This window comes from Manacus candei, unplaced genomic scaffold (assembly GCF_025592945.1).
Source record: "Manacus candei isolate 608988 ecotype Guabito, Panama unplaced genomic scaffold, ASM2559294v1 h1tg000043l, whole genome shotgun sequence".
Classification (NCBI taxonomy): domain Eukaryota; kingdom Metazoa; phylum Chordata; class Aves; order Passeriformes; family Pipridae; genus Manacus; species Manacus candei.
The window spans coordinates 19,893,203-19,913,277 of NW_026138091.1; the positions used below are offsets into that span (position 1 = coordinate 19,893,203).

General features: G+C 35.9%; 1 protein-coding gene across 6 annotated transcripts in view; it reads right to left on the reverse strand.

The window, feature by feature from the left end:
* GRM8 (glutamate metabotropic receptor 8) overlaps nucleotides 1–20,075 on the reverse strand; it is a 333,155-nt gene that overhangs the window by 10,948 nt on the left and 302,132 nt on the right. Inside the window, exon 11 of one of the 6 annotated variants that reach the window (XM_051795638.1) lies at nucleotides 13,554–13,599. The exons of the other annotated variants lie outside the window; for them this stretch is intronic. Within the exon in view, the coding sequence (XP_051651598.1) occupies nucleotides 13,579–13,599 (21 nt within the window). The 3' untranslated portion in view covers nucleotides 13,554–13,578. Of the gene's footprint in view, nucleotides 1–13,553; nucleotides 13,600–20,075 lie in introns of those variants that run through there. 6 annotated transcript variants of the gene reach the window in all.

Here is a 20,075-nt window from a genome sequence, read left to right on the forward strand (position 1 = left end):
TTAATAAGATATGAGGTCTGAATAATTTTTCATGTGTCTCACAGTGGTAGCTCACTCGAAGTTTCAAGAGAATAAAGGTTCCTTTCTCAAAATGATTCATAGTTACACTGAAATGAATTTCAGCCCTCCTCACACTAAAATCCCTTCTGAACTACAAACTTTTTGTCCAATAACGCCTTTCACGGATGTAACAAAGACTGCTATATCTATTCTCCTTGTTCTTGACAGTCAGAAGATATAAGTCAGAAAACTAAAATATTGGTAGCAAAAGAAAAAAAACCACTTTATACTATGGGAAAAACTTGACACCTAAATATCTTCCTGTCTCCATCCCCCACCCCAACCCCACTTCAGAATCCATATAGGATTTTTTATGTATAGATTTTAACCTGCCCAGTTGACAAAGAATTCCTCACAATAGGCTGTCTCTCATGTAAAAGATTTAGATCCTCACTTAGACATACGATCTTTCTATCTCACAAATGACCTGGACCCTTTCCTCATCAGAAAGATCCCAAAAGCTTGGTAATATAGCCTCAACAGCTAAAATAGAAATTACTGTGTGGTTATTTAGGGATTTTCTATCTTCTGCCAAAGATTCTAGGACTATGTATCTCATTCTTTCTACTTAGAAACTTAAAATGTTACATAGGAAATATTGTGGCACTGAAAGATGCTATTTTATTAAAGCACAGATACTCTCATGAGTTCTTCAGTTTGAAAGTACTTGAAACCAAACTGCCCCCTGGTAACCTGAAAAATTTCTATTCATCAAAGCAGGTGTGTGCACCAAATTGTCCCAGTGCAGATAGCTGAATGACTATGTCTTAGCTAGGCTTCACTGCTTGGAAACAAAATTTCCCCCAGTTTCTCAGTATTATCCCATCAGTCTGGTGCTTACTGAGGCAAAGTTCATGATAAAGCAACCCCTTTCACTAGAGGAAAACAAAAATAGTGGTAATGTTACAACTTTGTCCAGATTGCTTCCTTGGTTTAAGTCCTCCCCTATTTTCACACGGAAGACTATATCCAGGCTCTCTCCAGAACTGCTAATTTTTTCATCCTATTTATTTTTCTTTTCTGCTCAGTTTCAATAGGTCAAATAGAGAGTACCTCTCAACCATTCTCTTCCCTAATCTGTTTTGATAGTATATCCTGGAAAGGTGGGAGATATGGCTACTGTGATCCCTTGAGTAAATTTTAAATTTGCACCACTTTTGTGCAAGCTCTCTTAACTTCTAGTAGTTGTAACATGTATGAACAAGTCCAGCAGTTAGTGAAGTGCTAAACCAGAGGGAACTCAGTGCATCTCAAGCCATGAGTGTGCCTAGTGTAGAGTCAATTCAGCTACTTACAGTCCAAAAAGAAATGGATGTTTAAAAAGACACAGCTGGTCTAATGATTCTCATTGGCTAATTCTATACAATTTTCCCTTTAGAAGCATCTTTCTCCACAGGCTATAGCAATAGCCTTGGTATCAAACACTGGAGTCTGAACCATCCCGCTGAGACAGATATACAGAGACAGGCACTCTTAAACACATCCCACACTGCTAGTAACAGAGAAGAAGATTGAATTATGATTTAATTTTTCCTTTATACTTAATACCAAATTTTTTATGTCTCTTATATGAATCTTCTCAGGTCCTTCAGCTCATTTGATTTTATAAGGCCAGACCTGCAGCAAGCTTTTTTCCTCGATAGCTTTTTTGCCTTCACTCAGAGCTGTTAGAAGCCTTTAACAGACCATTTATAGCCAGGAAATAAATGATACATCATAAAATGTCATCTATCTACAGGCATCCCTCAGACTGGGCAAGACAGTAAAATGGTCCCTCTTTGTTTGTGGTGGAGAAAACATGAGTCTTTTCTCAGGAAAACACGAGTCTTTTCTCAGGAAAACACTGAAAGCATTCATATCCCTCCTCCCTGTGCTGTAGAGGGAAGGCATCTTGTTGTGGCCTTTCAACATATAAAGGGGGGTTATAAGAGAGACAGAGAAGAGACTTTTTACCGAGGCCTGTAGTGACAGGAAAAGGGGCAACAGTTTTATCCTGAAAGAGGGTAGATTTAGGTTAGACATAAGGAAAAAATCTTTTACAATGAGGGTGAGACACTGGAATAGATTGCCCAGAGAAGTTGTGGCTATCCCATGCCTGAAAGTGTTCAAGGCCAGGCTGGATGGGGCCCTTATCAACCTGATCCAGTGGAAGGTGTCTCTGCCCATGGCAGGGGGTTTGGAACAAGATGATTTTTAAAGGTGACTTCCAATCCAAATATTTGTATGATTCTATTATTCATAGCAACATGGTACTTTCTCAACATGACAGACAATAATGCCAATTGTCATTTCTATTGGCAAATGTCACCTCTTACCATAAAATTAAAACAAAAAAAAAATAATTTTTTTGCCTGTTTCAATTTTTAAAGTTTTTTTTCTCTTCTCTTCCCTTTGCTTGTTTCAGTATGACAGTTTCAGATGCTTTAGTTCTTCTGTAACTGCTAAATTTTAAAAAGCTTTCTGTTCATGTGTGACACCTGTAGACATAATCTGTGATTTTACAGATAACATCGCAGAACATTGGCACCAGAAATTATGCTTTTGTGTGACAAAAGCTGGAGAAGATAAGACAAAGAAGTGTTGCATTATTAAACATTCTGCTCATTGGGAATCAGCAGAATTTCTGAAGGGAAAGAAATGTTCATATTTAGTTCATCTACAACATTTGTTACAATATTTTATAATAAACTAGTAATAAACTGAAGTCTGTTTCTTTACTGTTGTCCATCCTGTACACTGCCTAGTAGATCTTTAAAGTAATTTAAAATATCAGTACATAAATTGATTCTTTTTTCTTCTCATAAGATAGGTTAAATACCACACTGTCTTATAGTTTAAATATACTACAGCACACAATTTATTGCAGTTTTATGGTTTTTAAAGTCCATGCAAATCAAACTTCTCATCAACTTACTACAAATAGAGCCACGGTAGTCAGTAACTGACCAAAGATCAATCTCTACTATGTCTGTTGCAGTGTATGTGTTAGTCCTGATATTCAGTAGTACTGAGTTCCAAAAGTTCAAGTAGAAATTTAGCACTCACGATTTGTAAAGCTAATCTAAACCATCCTCAAATACAGGTAAAAATAGTCAATGAACATACTGGGAAAAGTTTGCTATATGGAAAAACTGAGAAAGGAGATTGTTTAATAGTAATTCCTATTTATATATTAATTGAATCTTCAACATAACATAGAAGCAGGATTTTTATGGTATATTATGTTGCACTTAAGACTTTCTTATTGACAAAATGCCAAGCAAAGAATTTATTGTTTATCTAATTAATATCTTAACAGCCTACTCAAAACCATAGCAAATCTTATTATTAATCCAGTTACAATTATAGCAGTTTTTCAGATTATTTAATCATTACAGGAAAATCTCATTATTAATGTAACTAAATCTGAATACGCCTAAACTTTTGAGAATTAATCCCTTTTCTCCAGTGATACACACCCTCTCCCTACTCCTCTGGTTCCTAAGGCCAACAAATTCAGCCCCCCCACAAGATAAACAGGATTTCTGAGCTGGAAGGAACTCACAAGGATCATCAAGTCCAACTGTTAAGTGAATGGTCCATACAAGTATCAAATTCACAACCTTGGTGTTATTAGCACCAAGCTCTAATCAACCAAGCTAATCAAAAGGAAAGTTATGTTGTCAGTATCCCAAGATCCTTTACCAGGAGAAAGTGCTTATTGTTGATGTCTGGTGTTCCATCCCCCTTAGTCTTGGATCTGGCTGAGGTTATATTTACACATTTTTTAGCACTGTGTGTTATTTGCTCTTTTTTAAAAATGAGTTCTCATCTACAGTCAGTCTATGTCCACCCATTAACTGCTTATTTATTGCAATTAAGTCCCAGTTACTTTGTTACTGAGTGGTTTCAGAGGTTTGTTAGATCTTTACCATGTACAGTTCACCAAGTTAAGCTGAAACAATTTAGGCAGCAGTCTCCCAGCTGCTGGACAACTGTTATTATAACCAACAAAAGCTCAGGATACAAGCCAAAATATATCCCAAATGCCCACACTGACACGTCGATACAAAGTCTGTAGACTTTTCCTAGTAAAAAAACCCACCCCCTATATTTATTGAGTGGCAGCTGGATACTCTCCAAAACCTTACTTCCAATTCTATCTGATAAAAACTATTCCTTTATCATAAGATTTCCAAAAAGCCTTCAGATCACTGTCATATTCTTTCAAATACTTAGAAAATTAAAACTCTCTTTCATCAAATGCATTCTGATTTTCACAACTTAGACTTATGCATTGAGATAAGATGCTGCACAATTTAGAGAATAATTTTATTTTTGCACTTTTATCATTTTTAGCAGAATTTAAATTATATAACTTGTTTATTATTAATTCAGTCTTCAGCTATTTACTTTGAATGCAGATTGTATTTACCCTAAGGCTAAATCAACTAACAAATGTGGTAGGTGGACAACTATTTAAAATAAATTAAGGTAGGTTCAAACATTTTCAATTACAATCCATTTGAAAATATGGGAGGTGCATTTTGGAACACTTAAAACTCAAGGACCCAGTTGGCAACCCCGAAATTGTTGCTTTCATATGCATAATGGTCTAGTGATTAAAAAGGGAAAGAAAGAGAACTGCCTATAGTGAACTAAGAAAAGATGCTCCCTGGGAAAAAAAAAAAAAGTATGACGTGAATTTAATTCATATCCCAGGATTAAAATAAAAACTAAATATTTTTCTATTCCACAGAGAGACCATTGATGTTGACTAACACATTCTTATAACTAGAATATATTGCTGAGAAAGCAATTTTTTCTTGTCCAGTTTTGAAGTACAAAGGCTATTGCAGGCCTGTCTTTTTAAAATTCCCAATGCTGACTAAAGATCTATTTCCTATAATCATAAAACATAAAAAAGGTTAACTTTAATTCCTGTTTTATTATGTTACTAACTGCATTTTAGTTTCTTTTTTTCTGAAGTCTTTAAAATATATATATTATACCTGAGGCAAAGAGAGAAGTGTGCCCTAAAAATACTGTAAAACAACTTCTAACTCTGTAATAATTAACTTACTACTAGGTTTAGTTTTAAAATGTGTTTATTTATTTAGTGCACATAGCTTGAGTGTCAGAGTTTAAGTACTTGATAGAGACAAGTATTAAGTGAAGTACACATGTTCAGAAGATAATTTTATTTAGCATCTTCAAACAGGGTATAATTAAGTTACTCTGTCATACAAAATGATGGAGGCTTAAATAAGTAACAGCTGGTCACCCCAATGGCTGTACAACTGCAGGGCAGCCTTTGGCAGGAAAAGCTGTGCAAACACAATCAATACATTATGCTAATGGGAACAATGTAATGAGCAAGGAAGCAGCTAAAATGGAATGACAGAAAGAAAAACAAACACTCAAACATGTCCCTGCAGCCCTTAGCAAGCATTTCAATTGCAATTTGTGAACAGAAATCTTACGATGGCTGTACTCAAGTGCTAGTCTTTTCTAGCAATGTTTGCTGTGTCCATTCCTTATGTCAGAATAAATTTAATCACAGCCAGATGAATCCACTGATTCCTTGGTTTCAGTGAATTTACACTGAATTAATCCAAGTGGTGAATTAATCAAAACTTATACTATTGAAAATATTTTTTCATTATTTTTTTCTTCGGTATTTTAACAAAAATAAATTAACTAAACTGCAGTAGTAGTGGCCAAACTTAGACTTAGAAATCTGAACATTTCCTCCCTTTTGCTACTAAACTCCAAAAGGTCTCACATGTGTGTTTAGTTGCCTTGTCATTGCTCCGATTTTTTTGTTCTGTAATTTATTGTGACATTGCTCCAGCATACAGTTTCTGTTAGATTCATTCCCTGAAGAAGACCATTGTGAATTCTGTGCCTCACTTTGCAGCAGGAAGAAACACCCACCAACCTGAATGGGATTTTAGAAGCAGGCACCAGGTTCCCAGCTTCATTGCAGAAAGTATGTTGCGTGCTAAACAAAATACATTCTGTGCTGCAATTAGCCCACAGCATTTTTCAATGTCCTCTGCAAAAACCTTTCAAAATAGGACTTTTCAAAATAAGTCATTTCAAGTAAGACTTTTGAAAGAGTCTGTGTTGCATGATAAACATGATATATTCTGTGCTGCTCTGATAATCTTTAAATTTCTTGTCTACCCGGAGGATTCTCAAGGCAAGGTACGATTCTGCTCACTCCCACAGAAATGTGCAGTATGATCTTAGAGGTCCATCTGATAGAGAAGTGAAGACATACACACCTGCCTCTGCCCCCCTGCCCCATCTGTGCAAATCATTTTTCTACCATTCACCTTCTTTTTGCTATTTCTGTGTTCAGGATGATTTGAATCTACCTTTTTTTTTTTGGTTTTGTTTTTTTTTTAAATTTAACTGAACTTTCTCTGATGAGGTTTCAGTTATTTTATCCTGAATAATAATACAGTGAATACAGTGTAGTCCTTCCACAATTTTTATATGTTATTATTGACAATTATTTATGCATTTGCACCCTCACCAGCTACAATGTCAATTACCTATTACAATAGGTAATACTGCATTCTTTACTAGATTCAACATTAGAGTATCTCTGATGTCAACATTCAACATTTGCTTTTCCTCTGTCATTCCTAACTGTCAAGAATTTTAATCTGAAATAAAACCTAACATTTTAACCTTTCTGGAGCAATGCCAGAAGATAGGAACTTATGTGTATAAGGTATGCAGCAGTAGATGTGTATAAATTCAAAGAGATTCAGAGCTGACTCTAGTATGCCTTGGCTGTAGTACCCCCAGGGGAAATATGAGCTACTCAAACTTTTATATTACTCTCCCAAATGCAGCTAATCATACAAGGTGCATCTGTCATACTGGGGTGTTTACCCATCCATCTACTCTCGCTATGGTCTTCTCTCTATAGAGAAGACAACTTCCCGTTAGAAAGCTGCGATGCTTCCTATATAGTCATTGTTATCATCTGCCACAAGACTAGGAGAGATTTGTTGTCAACATGAAAAGATATTGTCTACAAGGACAGAACAGACCTAGATTCAAGCAGAATGTGAAGTACAGCTACCAAGAGATTTCAGTTTCCTACTGTTCAAATTTGAACTCTAAACTTATCAAATTGTCATGTTGACCTCAAACATAAGTTGATGCAAAATCATCTCTTAACTTTTTAACAGCTGCAATACTCTTTAATCTACTGTATTATACAATGGTGTCAGCATTACTGCTGAGAGGGAAATGGCTCATCCCTTGTGTGATGAGTCCCTCATGATTTCTCAGTGTGAAAGATTTCTTGTACCAAATCAAGAACAGTTTTTCCTCAATCTGTAAATCCAGAAAAAACATACAAAAATCTAACTCAGTTCAATTGAATAATTTGACTACATTCTTTCCAAAAAGACTGTTTCATTTATAATACAGTTAGTTTAGGGTAGAAGGGACCTCGGGTCTCTACTCCCACATTTTCCTCAAAGTAGGGTCAGCTGTGAAGTCAGAACTGTTGACTCAGGTCTTTATCCAGTTAAGTCTTTCAAATGCCCAAAGATAAAGAGAGACTGTACAGCCTCTCTGGGCAACCTGTTGAACTCGACTGCCTTCAGTGGTGAAAACATTTTTCCTTTTATTCAAACAAATTACTTTTATTTTGATTTATGCCCAGGGTTTCCTACTCTCCTACCACACCCACCATGAAGATCCTGATTCCATTCTCTGTGACAACCACTGGGGGCTGCTGCTCGGTCTGTCCAAAGCTGTCTCAGCTCTAGGCTGAATGATCCCAGTTTCTTCAGTCTCTCCTCACAGAGCAAGTGCTCCAGCCACCAACCATCACGGTGGTCTTGTGATGAACTTGCTCCAGGCTGTTGAGGTGTGTTTTGTACAGGGAGGTCAGTATTTCAGATGTCACCTAATGAGAGCTAGGTAGAAAGAGACAATCTTTTCCCTCTATCTGCTTCTGTTAATAGAGCCCAGGAGGCTGATGGCTCTGTTGGTGACCATGGCGCTCTCAACTCATGCTCAGCTTGATGTCTGCGAGGCCTCTGTGGCCTCTTCCACAGAGTTTCTCCCCAGCCAGTCAATTTTCACTCTGTACCATTGCATGGTCTCTACCTTTCCAGGTGCCAAATTTTGCATTTTGTCTTGTTAAATTTTATGTAGTTCCTATTGGCTCAATCCTCCATCCTATCTAGGTGTCTCTGTATGACAGCTCTTTTGTTTAGCAAGGCTGTCAACAATTATACCCCAATTTTGTGCCATATAATATTTGGTCATTCTTAAAGATGCTAAACGGGATAGGTCCCAGAACAGACCTCCTTTTGTCTCCAAGTAGAGCACGACATAGACCCATGATCCTCTGATCGCCATCATCTAAACTTACTCTTACCTATTTCATTGTACACCCACTGAGACTATAACATCCTAAACTTAGGAACCAAAATATTGCAGGACACAGTGTCAAAAGTCTTGCTAAAAGTAACATTCCCAGCTCTCCCCTCATCCATAAAGAAGATGTCTCATCAAATAAAGCAATCAGGTTGGTCAGGTATGTTGACTGTTTCCAGTAACATTCTTCTCCTTCATGTGCCCAGAAGCGTCTTCCAAGAGGGCTTGCTCCATGGTTTTCTCAGGGGCCAAAATAAGACAAATTGTCCTGCATATATATCTGAATTTTTTTCAGCTTCTAAAATTGTTCTTAAAATTGAATACTACATTGTTATTTATATGAAAATGAGGAAACAAAAGGTGTCACCACAAACCATATAATAGTATTAGTTATAATTAGGAGGTATTCCCTCACAAGTCCTGTAGTAGTAGTAGTAGTAGCAATAATTAAGATGTGTTGCTGAATTATCTGTAATAAAAAATTGAGTAGTGTTACTGAACTACCTAATGATTTTATTACTATTTTTCTTTCTTTGTCTCCGCGGTATACGCTTGACATTTTGACCTTCCTTATTCTGTCTTCTTGAACAAATAAAGAAGACTGAGACAGCAACCATATTTTAACTTGCTTTAATTTGATTCAGTGTGCTCCAATTTACACATTATGGATATTTAAATACTAAATAACGATGATACCAATAACAAATTAGTATTCAAAGTGAGATGATAAAATACGGTGAAAAATGTGCAAAATATGTGGGATTACCATCAGTTCAATTAATAATCTACATTTTTGTATGGCATTTTACTTGACTATTTTACACAAATTAAGGGTTCCAGTCCTCAAGGCATTTTATAAATGTTACTTATTAATATAAAGTAAAGCCTTTTCTTCAGTACCATGCATCCAGTGCTCAAAGCCAAACCAGAATTCAACAGATTGCATATTTTAAGATGTTGCCAATGTTTTAAATAGAACATCCCTTTGGTTTATATTCCCATATATCCAGATTGTTGTTGCATAGCTACTGTAATGATTAAATAGGACACTCCACCTCTGGAGGAAAACCAACTCAATTAGGTGAAAGAACTGAAAGGCAGTTTTCCTTCAACTTCTTTAAAATAAATTTTAAAAGGTACTTCTGTATTTTCTACTTTTAAACTATAATCAATATCTGTCGTATAACAAAATGACAAAGAACATTTGCATGCCAAATGGAACATGACCACACAATTGCTAGCTAGTAAATACTGATTTTCTGTCAGAAAAAAAAGATCTGTTAGTTATGGTTCCAATGCATCTAAATACCGGAACCAACACTCCTTGTTCTTTTAAACTAATGAGATGACCTATTTGCTTCGCTTTCGGTGAGCATGATTCAATAGTCTGGACTACAGCCTGCAGCCTGCAAAATGGTGGCCAGACAAGAAAGCCAACTTTGTTGGTTACCTAACTGATTTCTTTGACTATTCCAATTTAAATGATTTATCTTACCAGATCACCCATTTTCAATGCAAAATTTAATACTTGTCTAAATTAAAAAGCCTCTGCAAGTAGCCAGTCTGCTGGGACTGTGTTGTCAAAGCCCCTCAATGTATGCCAAGAAGAGATGCTCTCCTGCCAGCACAGTTACATCACTTCACTGAACAACAGATGAAAAACTAACATTAGCTTTCCTCTTTTGGCATAACTACATATTGGGATTTTGCCAGTGTAACTATGTTAGTCGGGTTTGGTACGTGAGTGTGGGTTGGTTTATTTTATTTTCTTCTCTCCAGATTTTTTGGTGAGTCTTTGTAGATATGGCCTAAGAATGCTACTCTTAATGATCAAAATGGCAATTGAAAATGACTTCCCTCTATAAGATATTTAACTTACTAAAGTGTACTGGAAGGTTAAAAAAGTACCCTTAAGGACTTCTGTTTGATTTGATTAGAAACAAACAGTTCACTGGAAATGTTTCTTCTAGCTGTTTGATCAGAAACTCCACAGTCTTTATGTGAAGATTTTCCTACATGGGACTAGCCACAGATTTATTCTGCAGCGGAGGGGTAATAAGGTGTAGTTCACACAACAGCTTGTTCCTCTCTTCTTTAGCTGTCAGTGTAGGAACTCCACTTTTACATAAAAGTTGGCTGAAACAGAATGCTAAGCTTTTATTTATTTATTTATTTATTTATTTATTTATTTATTTATTTATTTATTTATTTATTTATTTCTGGTGGAAATAAGGTAACTAGGCCTGGTCATATGTAAACTCCAAGTGTTTTTTATATGCATATGTTCTCTATACTTTATTCTGCCTGGCATAACCTCACCAATCCCTGTGTTAGCCTGACATATTTTATTTTATTTCCTTCCATCATTCCTATAAACCTGGAGAACCAAGTAGCTGTTGCTGTTATTTTGTCAGTGGTTGGTAAATCTAGCCTGTATTTCAGACATCTACAATATTAATTTTCCAAAAGGAAGGAGGTTGTTTTTTCACACTTTTGAAAATCTAGATGACCAGCAAACAAAGAATAAACATGGTGCAGTAAGATGCATGTTATTATTTTATTAATTATTTTGCTTTATTACTGTATAAATAATCTGGCCTGGAATAAGAACAGTCAAATTTAGTACACCATTGTTTTTATGCTGTAGTGGGTTTTGTAAATTGTGTTTGTGACAGACTATAACAGTACAATATTTTGGATGGAAGTAACAGATGACCCACAACAATTTTAACTAAAATATATTACTGGTGTAACACACCAATAAACCCATCATATTCCATCTATTGAGCTTCACTAAGAAGTAAAATAATACATAGTGCATGATAAAATATCTATGAAAAGGAAAACCCTGTTTTTTACGGGCTACACAATCCCCCTAATAGCCAAAAGGGATCCTAGCCACCATCTCCCTGCTGAGCCTTTTAGAATAAACCCTTAGCTCAGGACACTTACTTTGTTTCCCGGTGTCCTACCTTTGTAACGTCTTTTGCCTTTATCTCGGAAAGCATTTTTAGATTGCTATTGTCTGACAGGTTGCCTACATCACTGACACAGTATCCTGCCTTCACTGTCTTCTCTGACTGGATGGTCTAATTTTTGCCAACAGAAGCAATGAATGAAATCATTATTAATGACTTGAGACTGTTCAGGTGAAAGCTAAGAGTACTTTAGAATGAGGGATATAATAAGAGACAAGAAGTATGGGAACATTTAAAAGATGAAAAATAATTTCCCTTCCTTTCCCACAACCTCTCCCCCCACTCCTGAAACAGCTTTTTTTGGCATTTTTTGACTGTAAATATGAACTCTAGAGTTTATGTTAGCTGTGTTTCTACCTTTCAAAGGTGAAAAAGAACAGTGAAATCTAAATCAGATACAATATTTAACAAATTTTGCAGATCCTTTCTCTTGCCATTTTATTACCAATTAGTTGCTATTTCTACCACCATTCTCAAACTTCCTTTACCAGTGCTGATCACTCTAATCACTGGTAACCTCTGTCTTTCACTCCTTGGATATTTCCAAGGCATGTTTAAATGCTCAGCAAAAGTTTTCATGGGGCATTTGCCCTCAAGTAATGAGTTCTTGCACTCTTGCACCATACTGTTGAAGAAAGAGGTGGTATACAGTTGTTCTCTTCACAAGAAATTTTTCTATTGCTCATACATACACAAGCCTTTTTTTTTATTATTTGATATTATGATGCTATATTTTGCTTCACAAATGCGGATATTTTGCATTAATCCCCTTTTCTTATCCATATTACTCATAGCTTTTCTCCACTTCCATGAAAATACAAAATCTACAAAAAAGCAGGAATACCAAAGAGGGGTTGAAAGCCCATTTATCCTCTATGTATATGCTCCAAGCCAAACTACAGCTTTTTGTAGATGTAACAGAAATGTAAGAAAATAGGGAAAATGCTTACTGAATCACAAGTCAAATTGCATAAACTGATCCATAAATATATTATTCCACTCTTTACTCAGCTCTAAACCTGACACTTAACAAGAAATGTTTAGCCATATGAGACAGGAAATTGAATCTTCTCACTTATCCACATTCTCGCTCTGTCTCTTGCATTTGATTTGTGCCAGATTAGCAGAAGAGAGGAATGAGGCTAAATCGTTCCTCCCTGTACAGAGGGAATGCAGAGATCTCCCAACAGCAAGTGGCTTTCCTCACCATATGTGCTTCTTCATCTTGACCCAGCAGGGCAGGAAAATGAATTTGAGGATTTTTACACAACGCATGTTATGTAAGCGTTAGCTGCAGTGCTTTGCTTCATTTCTGCTTTCAGTGGCTTATTCATATGCATTTCACAGAGAGTGTCTGAGCCCAAAAGTTGAAAAAGACTTAGTGTGTGTGGCAAGATCTATGGAATTCAAGTTAAACTTGTTACATGAGGGTGAAATTCAGGCTAGTATTTTACATATAATCATGAGATAGCTCAGTAAGCAGGGCTGTGTTTTTGCACACATGCAGCATAATTACTCATCAGCTCCTAGAGTAGTCCAAAATCAGCCTTGCCATTCCAAATCAGCCTTGCAAAATGGGAAAAGTTCAAGCACTTGCTGAAGAGGTGAATTCAGCAAAAAACAGTTCAGGGAGTTTTATCCAAACCAGCTGACAATGACATTGCAAGGACTAGTCAGTGACAGCCCATTCTGTTTGAGAGATTCCATTCTCCACATGAGCATCACCCTATGCAACATATTTCAGCCAATTAGTGGATTCTTTAACAAGCATTGTGACTGTGAATGTTTACAACACGTGAACCAAGGAGCCCTGAAAGACATTTTTTAATGACAGACTATCATGTTGTAATTTCAATTGCCAACATATCACCTCCCCTCATTTGAGCATTTCAGATGCAACATTTAAAGTTGTTTCTGTAAATGTTGGATGTTCATGTGTACACTGTTTACATCAGGTTGCATGATGGACAGCTTTCAATGAAGCACAAGTGAAGTCATGATCGTCCTGTCCTGCCTTCATCATATTGACTCTTGATGATCCCCATTACAAGGGTATGTATAGTACTGCTACCAAAAGGGATGAGATGAGGAAATGGCTGTAGTTTTGCTGCCAGTTGTGAGTACAACTCAGCCAATGCCCTTGAAATTACATGATGTGCACTGCCTTCTGGAAAAAAGAGATTGAGCACTGATCAGACAATGTGATGCATTTTAACTTTGTATCCTTGTCCAAGTAAATTCAAGCTGTATTAGCAGATGCTGAAGCCTATAAATCTTATCTCTGAATTTCTGAGGAAACAGTAAACTCCTTAATACTATTTTTAAGAGCATGTAAAGAAATTTTCTTGGAACAGAAGAGATCTAAGGGAATCCATAGTTTAAAATTTTGGCTGTAGGTATTTTTACGTTAATCTATAACTGTGTCATTCCATTTTGAAAAAGAAAAGTGTAGTTTGTAAGTGGATGAAAAGACCTTCCATCTTTTATTGACACAATTTATATAGCAATCATATGCTTGAAAAAAGCATATGATTGCTATATAAATGTTCCTAAGCTATGGACAGAGTTGTTTAGATATTTTGTTTCTACACAATAGACTTAAGTCCTTTTTCCAAAATTTCAGGCTCTATTTTATATCATATCAGATTAGATGTTCTTTATGACTTATAAACAGGTCCATGAAACAGAAACAAAAGTACAGTTGTGTCCAGAGTAATGTACACGTTATGTTTGTGGATTTATGTTTTAGGCTGCTAATACTTTAGGACTGATCCCATGAACAATGCCCCCTTTCCTAAATAATTACTCTATGTCTACTCATATTTTCACTAGAAAACTAAAATTCAGAAAAACACAAGTAAAAAGTAAGACTAAACTAACTACATATGCCTACATAACTACTAAGCTTAATACATATGTTCCTTTATTTAGGAATTCTAAGTAATATATGAAGATTCTGAAATTTAATATTTGTAATCTTGGAAAACAGGAAAGATTTTGATGACATTGTGACATTTTGATGACATTTGATGATTATGTGACTGAAGGGAATGTGAATGTAAAACCTTTTTTTGCACCAATTCACCAAACATCAAAATCAATTTAAACAAAGCAGTAAAGACAAAATGTATCTCAGGAACATTCTGAATCTCAAAATTTCAACAGAATAGTGATACTATGCTATTGTAAAACTCTTTAAACTCTCAATTGTGGATCTCAATGTACTTTAAAATCACAACTGTATCTTTCTTCTCACTGAAAACCTTTCAAGTTAGCAGTCATTTGAAGTTTTTATTTTCCTATGACTATCACACTGTGAGGTTTTTCTGACAATGCTTTTTGGGGGGTGAAAATTATCCTAATTTTCATTCTTTGAAAACCCTGTGACTCTGCAGCAGTCAGGCTTTTCTGAATACACGGATAACAAAACTTTACCTCTAGTTTACCATAGTCTACCTCTATGCTCCCCCTCTGACAACAAAGTATCCTCCCAGTGCTTTGTCAAAGCTTACTCATATTTCTGCCAACAGAATTCTTCCACTGTTTTCATACATTTTTCATTTTCCTTTCTTTTCAATACTAAAAAGTCAGATAACTCACAGTAACAAACTATCAGAAGTTACAGGTTGTTAAAGGATCTGGCAATAAAAACAGAATTTTAAAGGGACAGATTATATATGTGAAAATATGATTGAATCAAATTATGTGTGGGATAAACTACCAAAAAACTTATCATAGCAAGGTAATATAGAATATCAGAGACATGCAAAGGTATAATAATGTCTTCTGGAAGTCACATCAAATCATATGCCTTCTGATAATCAAAAAGAGGAAAAAATTGAAATACTCTTTAACTCTAATTCTTTAATGTAAAATACATTCCATTTCCTCTGAGAAAGAATTCAACAACCACAGTAATGTTCTCTATAAAAAGTAGAAGCTATAAGGTTGATGCTTATGACTGGCAAAGTTTGAAAAATTGACATAGCCAAGACATTTAGTAAAATTCTTGTATAATACAGTGTTTGCTTGCTTAAAGTTCACCATTGCAGATCACTGAAGTACCACAAGAGTAAGAACTCTAATTATGATATTTTTTTACAATCCCATGTAATTACTCTGTGTAAACCATTTTAGCAGATACAAAATAGTAGCTTCTGTGTTACGATAAAATTCACTTTTATATTTGAAAACATACATTTCGTGTTCGGAGACACAGTGTCTGATAATTACTGCACTTGTAAATGCGGAAAGGTAACAGACAAGCCATTGACAGGTGCACACTGACATTTCTATGATTATTCTAAATGAAATTTCTAGTAAGACTATGGGTTTGAGATTCAGCATACTGACTAGAAGCCTAGGGTGGCTATGCTCACATATACTATGTGTTCACATACATCTTGTGTTCCTTTATTCATTGAGCTCTGTACAAATATCCATGTGACCAGTAAGTATGTTTTTATCTCATTGACCTTTTTTGTTGAAATATACAGCAAGCTGGTTTTCCCACAGTAATTATAAGGTTTTAATTTTTTTAAAAAGTCTTACTAGAATTTAAGTGGAAATATTCTACGAAGTCAATTTAAAAGTGTTCAGAAATTACACTACAAAATAAGTCCTAGTTTGTTCCAAACCATTATGCCATTTGGTTAGTCACGGATGCACATATTACGTTCTGCTCATGGGCTGACTACATATTCCTCCTGTGCTGAACACTCAGGCCATCCTCATGCAGTGTCAGGGTGCAGTCAGACTCTGTGAGGCAGACAGGTCCAGAAGACAGGCCAAGTGAGGGAGACCACCTGTCCCCATTTTACTTCCAAGGAAGTAACTAAGCAGGCTGTTCATAAGCCACACAGTACTTTTCCATCAGAACAGGCATCCTGTAGATTAGGAGCCTCCTCTAAAAGAAGAGGTACTTTTTAAACTGTTGGTGCCACAACAATTATGTCAGATAAGGAAATTTCATGAACTGCATAAAACCTAAAAGCTTCTACTAGGACGAAAAGTCATGCATTATGCATTTGGAAGGTATTTAACACTGTGGTTTGCATTATCAGATGAAAGCATCTTGGAGTAATCACAAATAATTGAGTGACACAAGTATGTGTTGTCTCCACTTAAAAAGTATACTGTTGCTATGCAAGTAGAAAATCACAGCATGTTTGCAGATGTGTATTCTTTTAGCTGCAGAGAATACAAATTTCAAAATTCCTAGGATGAAGACATGATTCTACAAGAAGGAATGTTTTTCATAACCACAGCTACCTAAAGATAGGAGGTGAGGTGCTGGTGTTTGGTTTTAATATGTCATTTTTTGTATGGAACAGCTGACCAGATCTCTCACATGAAGCAGGGCTGTAAAAAAGAGATGAGGAACAAAACTGAAAAGCCTGAACTCACAAGGGTTTTTCAGGAGCTTAGAAATGCCATATAAAGGTAAACTAATGAGAAGGAAAAACTGGTGACACAAAGTCCATAGACTTCTACAATAACAACAAAGAGTTATTTTATTTTTAGAAATATATACTATAAACTGAAAAAATACGTTATTTTCTAAATGTTTAAAAATGTAGAAGTTACTAGACTAGAAGTGTGATCCTTGTGGTCAAATACCCCGTCTTAAAGTGTGGCCAAAGCAAGGTGCTTTAGAGGAAGGTATAAAAGAGACCTAGTCATGGAAAAAAGTACTCTCATGAAGTCCTTATCTTCATTATTAAACACTAGAGGCTGTATTAAGCCCTTAAGTATGATATTTTATTCCCTTAAAAATTGTTTCTAGCACTAAAAAAATGCTACTATACACTCTTTTTATTATTATAATATAATTCCTTGTGAATATTGTTAGATTCTTGGTCTCTGACAGGCTTATCCAAGTATCTACAGAATTATTAGTTGTTCTATGACCTACGTCCACACTTTTATGGGTCTATAACAGACCATGGTAATGTGCATTGGTACTCAGAGTTTACCCTCTCACTCTTCTGCATTCAGGTCCTCTGAATATTATAAAAGTAATATACTTGTCACTTGGGTAGAAAAAACCTCCTACCGCAGTAGAATCCCTACAACATTCACTACAACTGAGGGCCCACTGTACCTCTATATCCAGGTACATCTGTATTTTTGATCATGAAGCTACATGTGACTGTTCAGGAAGGTAGGCATGGAACTGCTTGCAAATGCCAGGCAGAGTCACGGGCCAGCGAGTATCTGCCTTGAGTGCCAATGGATTTAGAGAAGACTACACTGAATTCTGTATGGAAATGCCAGTAACAAAGACTATTGTCATTCTTTTAAATGTCACTAAAAGATTCAAGGTCAGCAATCATTTCAGCAGAGATATCCTGAGATATCCATTATCTCCTGGGAAAGGAGCTGTGCAATTTTTCTATGTTAGTCATCAGTTCCAATTTACAAGTAACTGTAGCCGAAGGCTGTGTTTCCCCTAGGGCTACTGTGGAATATTATATACAGCACTCCATGAAGGAAGGACACAAGATAGTGAAGTTAAATCAAGGACAATTTTTTCCCTCTGATTTGGCAAATGAGACATCACTCAGAAATTGCGATTTTGCTCATAGAAAAACTAAAGTCAATTATGTTAGCCATTTTAATTAATATATTTTCTCTTAAGGCCCCTAAAGAAAAACAAATGAAATCAAATAGAGCTATGAGAGACAGAAGAGTTGGTGGCACCCTTTTACCTCATAAAATATTGTTGTTTTGCCTCATAGCCATTCTTGAGAATGGAGGGACTTTGTCTCATATTTCCCAGAGTAGTAGCTTCAGAACCTTGCTACAGAGCATCCTGGAATTTTATTTTCCATACCTTCAAATCGAAATTTTCTACATGAATTAACAATTCAAGATTCACTGAAGCCAGAATCCCAACTTTCTTTTCCTAATTAGCTCCTTTATAGAGTATTATTCTCAGAGAAAATGCTCAGGAGTAGCTCAGGGCTAAAATCAACTACCACTTCCAAGGCAATATTGACAAAGCCTTGGCAAATATGCCTCTCTCCATTTTATACAGTCACTATTCCTGCAGGAAATGAATTCAAAAATTTTGCATGATCCTATGGTAAAGACCCCATATTATAGAGTGAGATTTCTATAACAAACAATTATCTCATATGCTGTGTGCCCTTAAATTATTTCAGTTACTTTTAAAAGGAAAAGAATCTACCAAAAAAGTAACTGTTATGTTCCAGGTCCAAAGATGCACCACAACAGATCCAGAAGAGCTATATTTTTATGTGCCCTGTTGTATGGATGTAGCTACTGTAGTTTCTATTCCTGCTTTGTTCAGCATTGGAGATGTAGCCAATGTGTCCTGCATATTGATGATTTTCCTTGATTTTTAATTTTTATTTTAAATAAAGAATGTTTTCTTTCTTTACAAAGATTTCACACACTTATAATTGGACAATGTCTTCTATAAATTTCAGTTGTCTAACCCAAGTGATCAACACTGTGACATTTCAGAGTACCCTGCATCCCAGAGGACACAATATTACCCACAATATTCACCACCTTCAAGTCCTTCTGTGTAGAGTCTTATACTGATCTTAAAATGCATGGTAGGACTTGGGTCTGCTATGCTTGTTCATTTAGATTTGCTCTTTCACATTACCAGTGGTGAGAGATCTGCAGTTCATCTTCAGGTATCTATATTTCTGTAAAAGGTAGCCCAAACTCAGAAAATTGAATTCTATCCATTTATGTTCTACTAAACAACATAGATGTGTGAAGGCTTCATTGATCACATAATAACTGCACACAGTGGCTGACCACACTGTAGGGATACACTGAGATCCACACTAGGAAGTAATGTTTCCCAGTCTTTTCCAGGTACTTCAAGTGGCACAAAGTGCTGTGCAGAAATTACTCCTCTGACCAGTTTAGGAGTCATGTTCTATCTTGTTTTGCAAGAAGCCAAACTTATCATACAAGTTCACAGGAACATGGCAACATCCTGCAGCATAGCATAATCTTTTCTCCTAGGAAAAAATATGATCCAAAGCCGTAATAAGCTTTTTAGATGTTTCTGCCATCAGTATGTCATAAGAGATCGTGCACAGGTGACCCACTCCCTTCAGAATTTATAGCATATTATCTCTCTATACACCTAGTCAATCCTTTCTCTTCTCCTATTGTGCTCCATTTTGGGGTTTTTCATGTCCAAAATACTAGCTTCAACAGCCCATATATTCAAGAAAGAACAAGGACTGATATTTTTTGCTCCTTCCCTTTCACTCTTTGGCACAGTCAAAAAGAAGAGGAAGCTACTTCAAGATCTACAGAATTTATGTGTCTCAGAGTGCCAAAATTAAGGGTGCATGAAAGCTTCAATTACGAAAATACTGCATTAACTAGAGGGTTTTATTTTGTGTCTTTGTCAGCTTGCATAGATTTTATTCTGAGGTAAAATGGAAATTCAATTATTATAAAAAATTGCCTGAAAGCAGAAATAGGAACACTAGACAAACTATCTGCTGATGTGGTTTTGTCAAGTAATCCAGTACAGCAGTTGTGGCTCTTTGCCTCCTTTGAAGTGTCCTGTGTGATATGAAAAAATACATAACCAAAAAGAACTCCTAATGAATTTAATCTTTTTAATTGATGTGCTGATCTGTT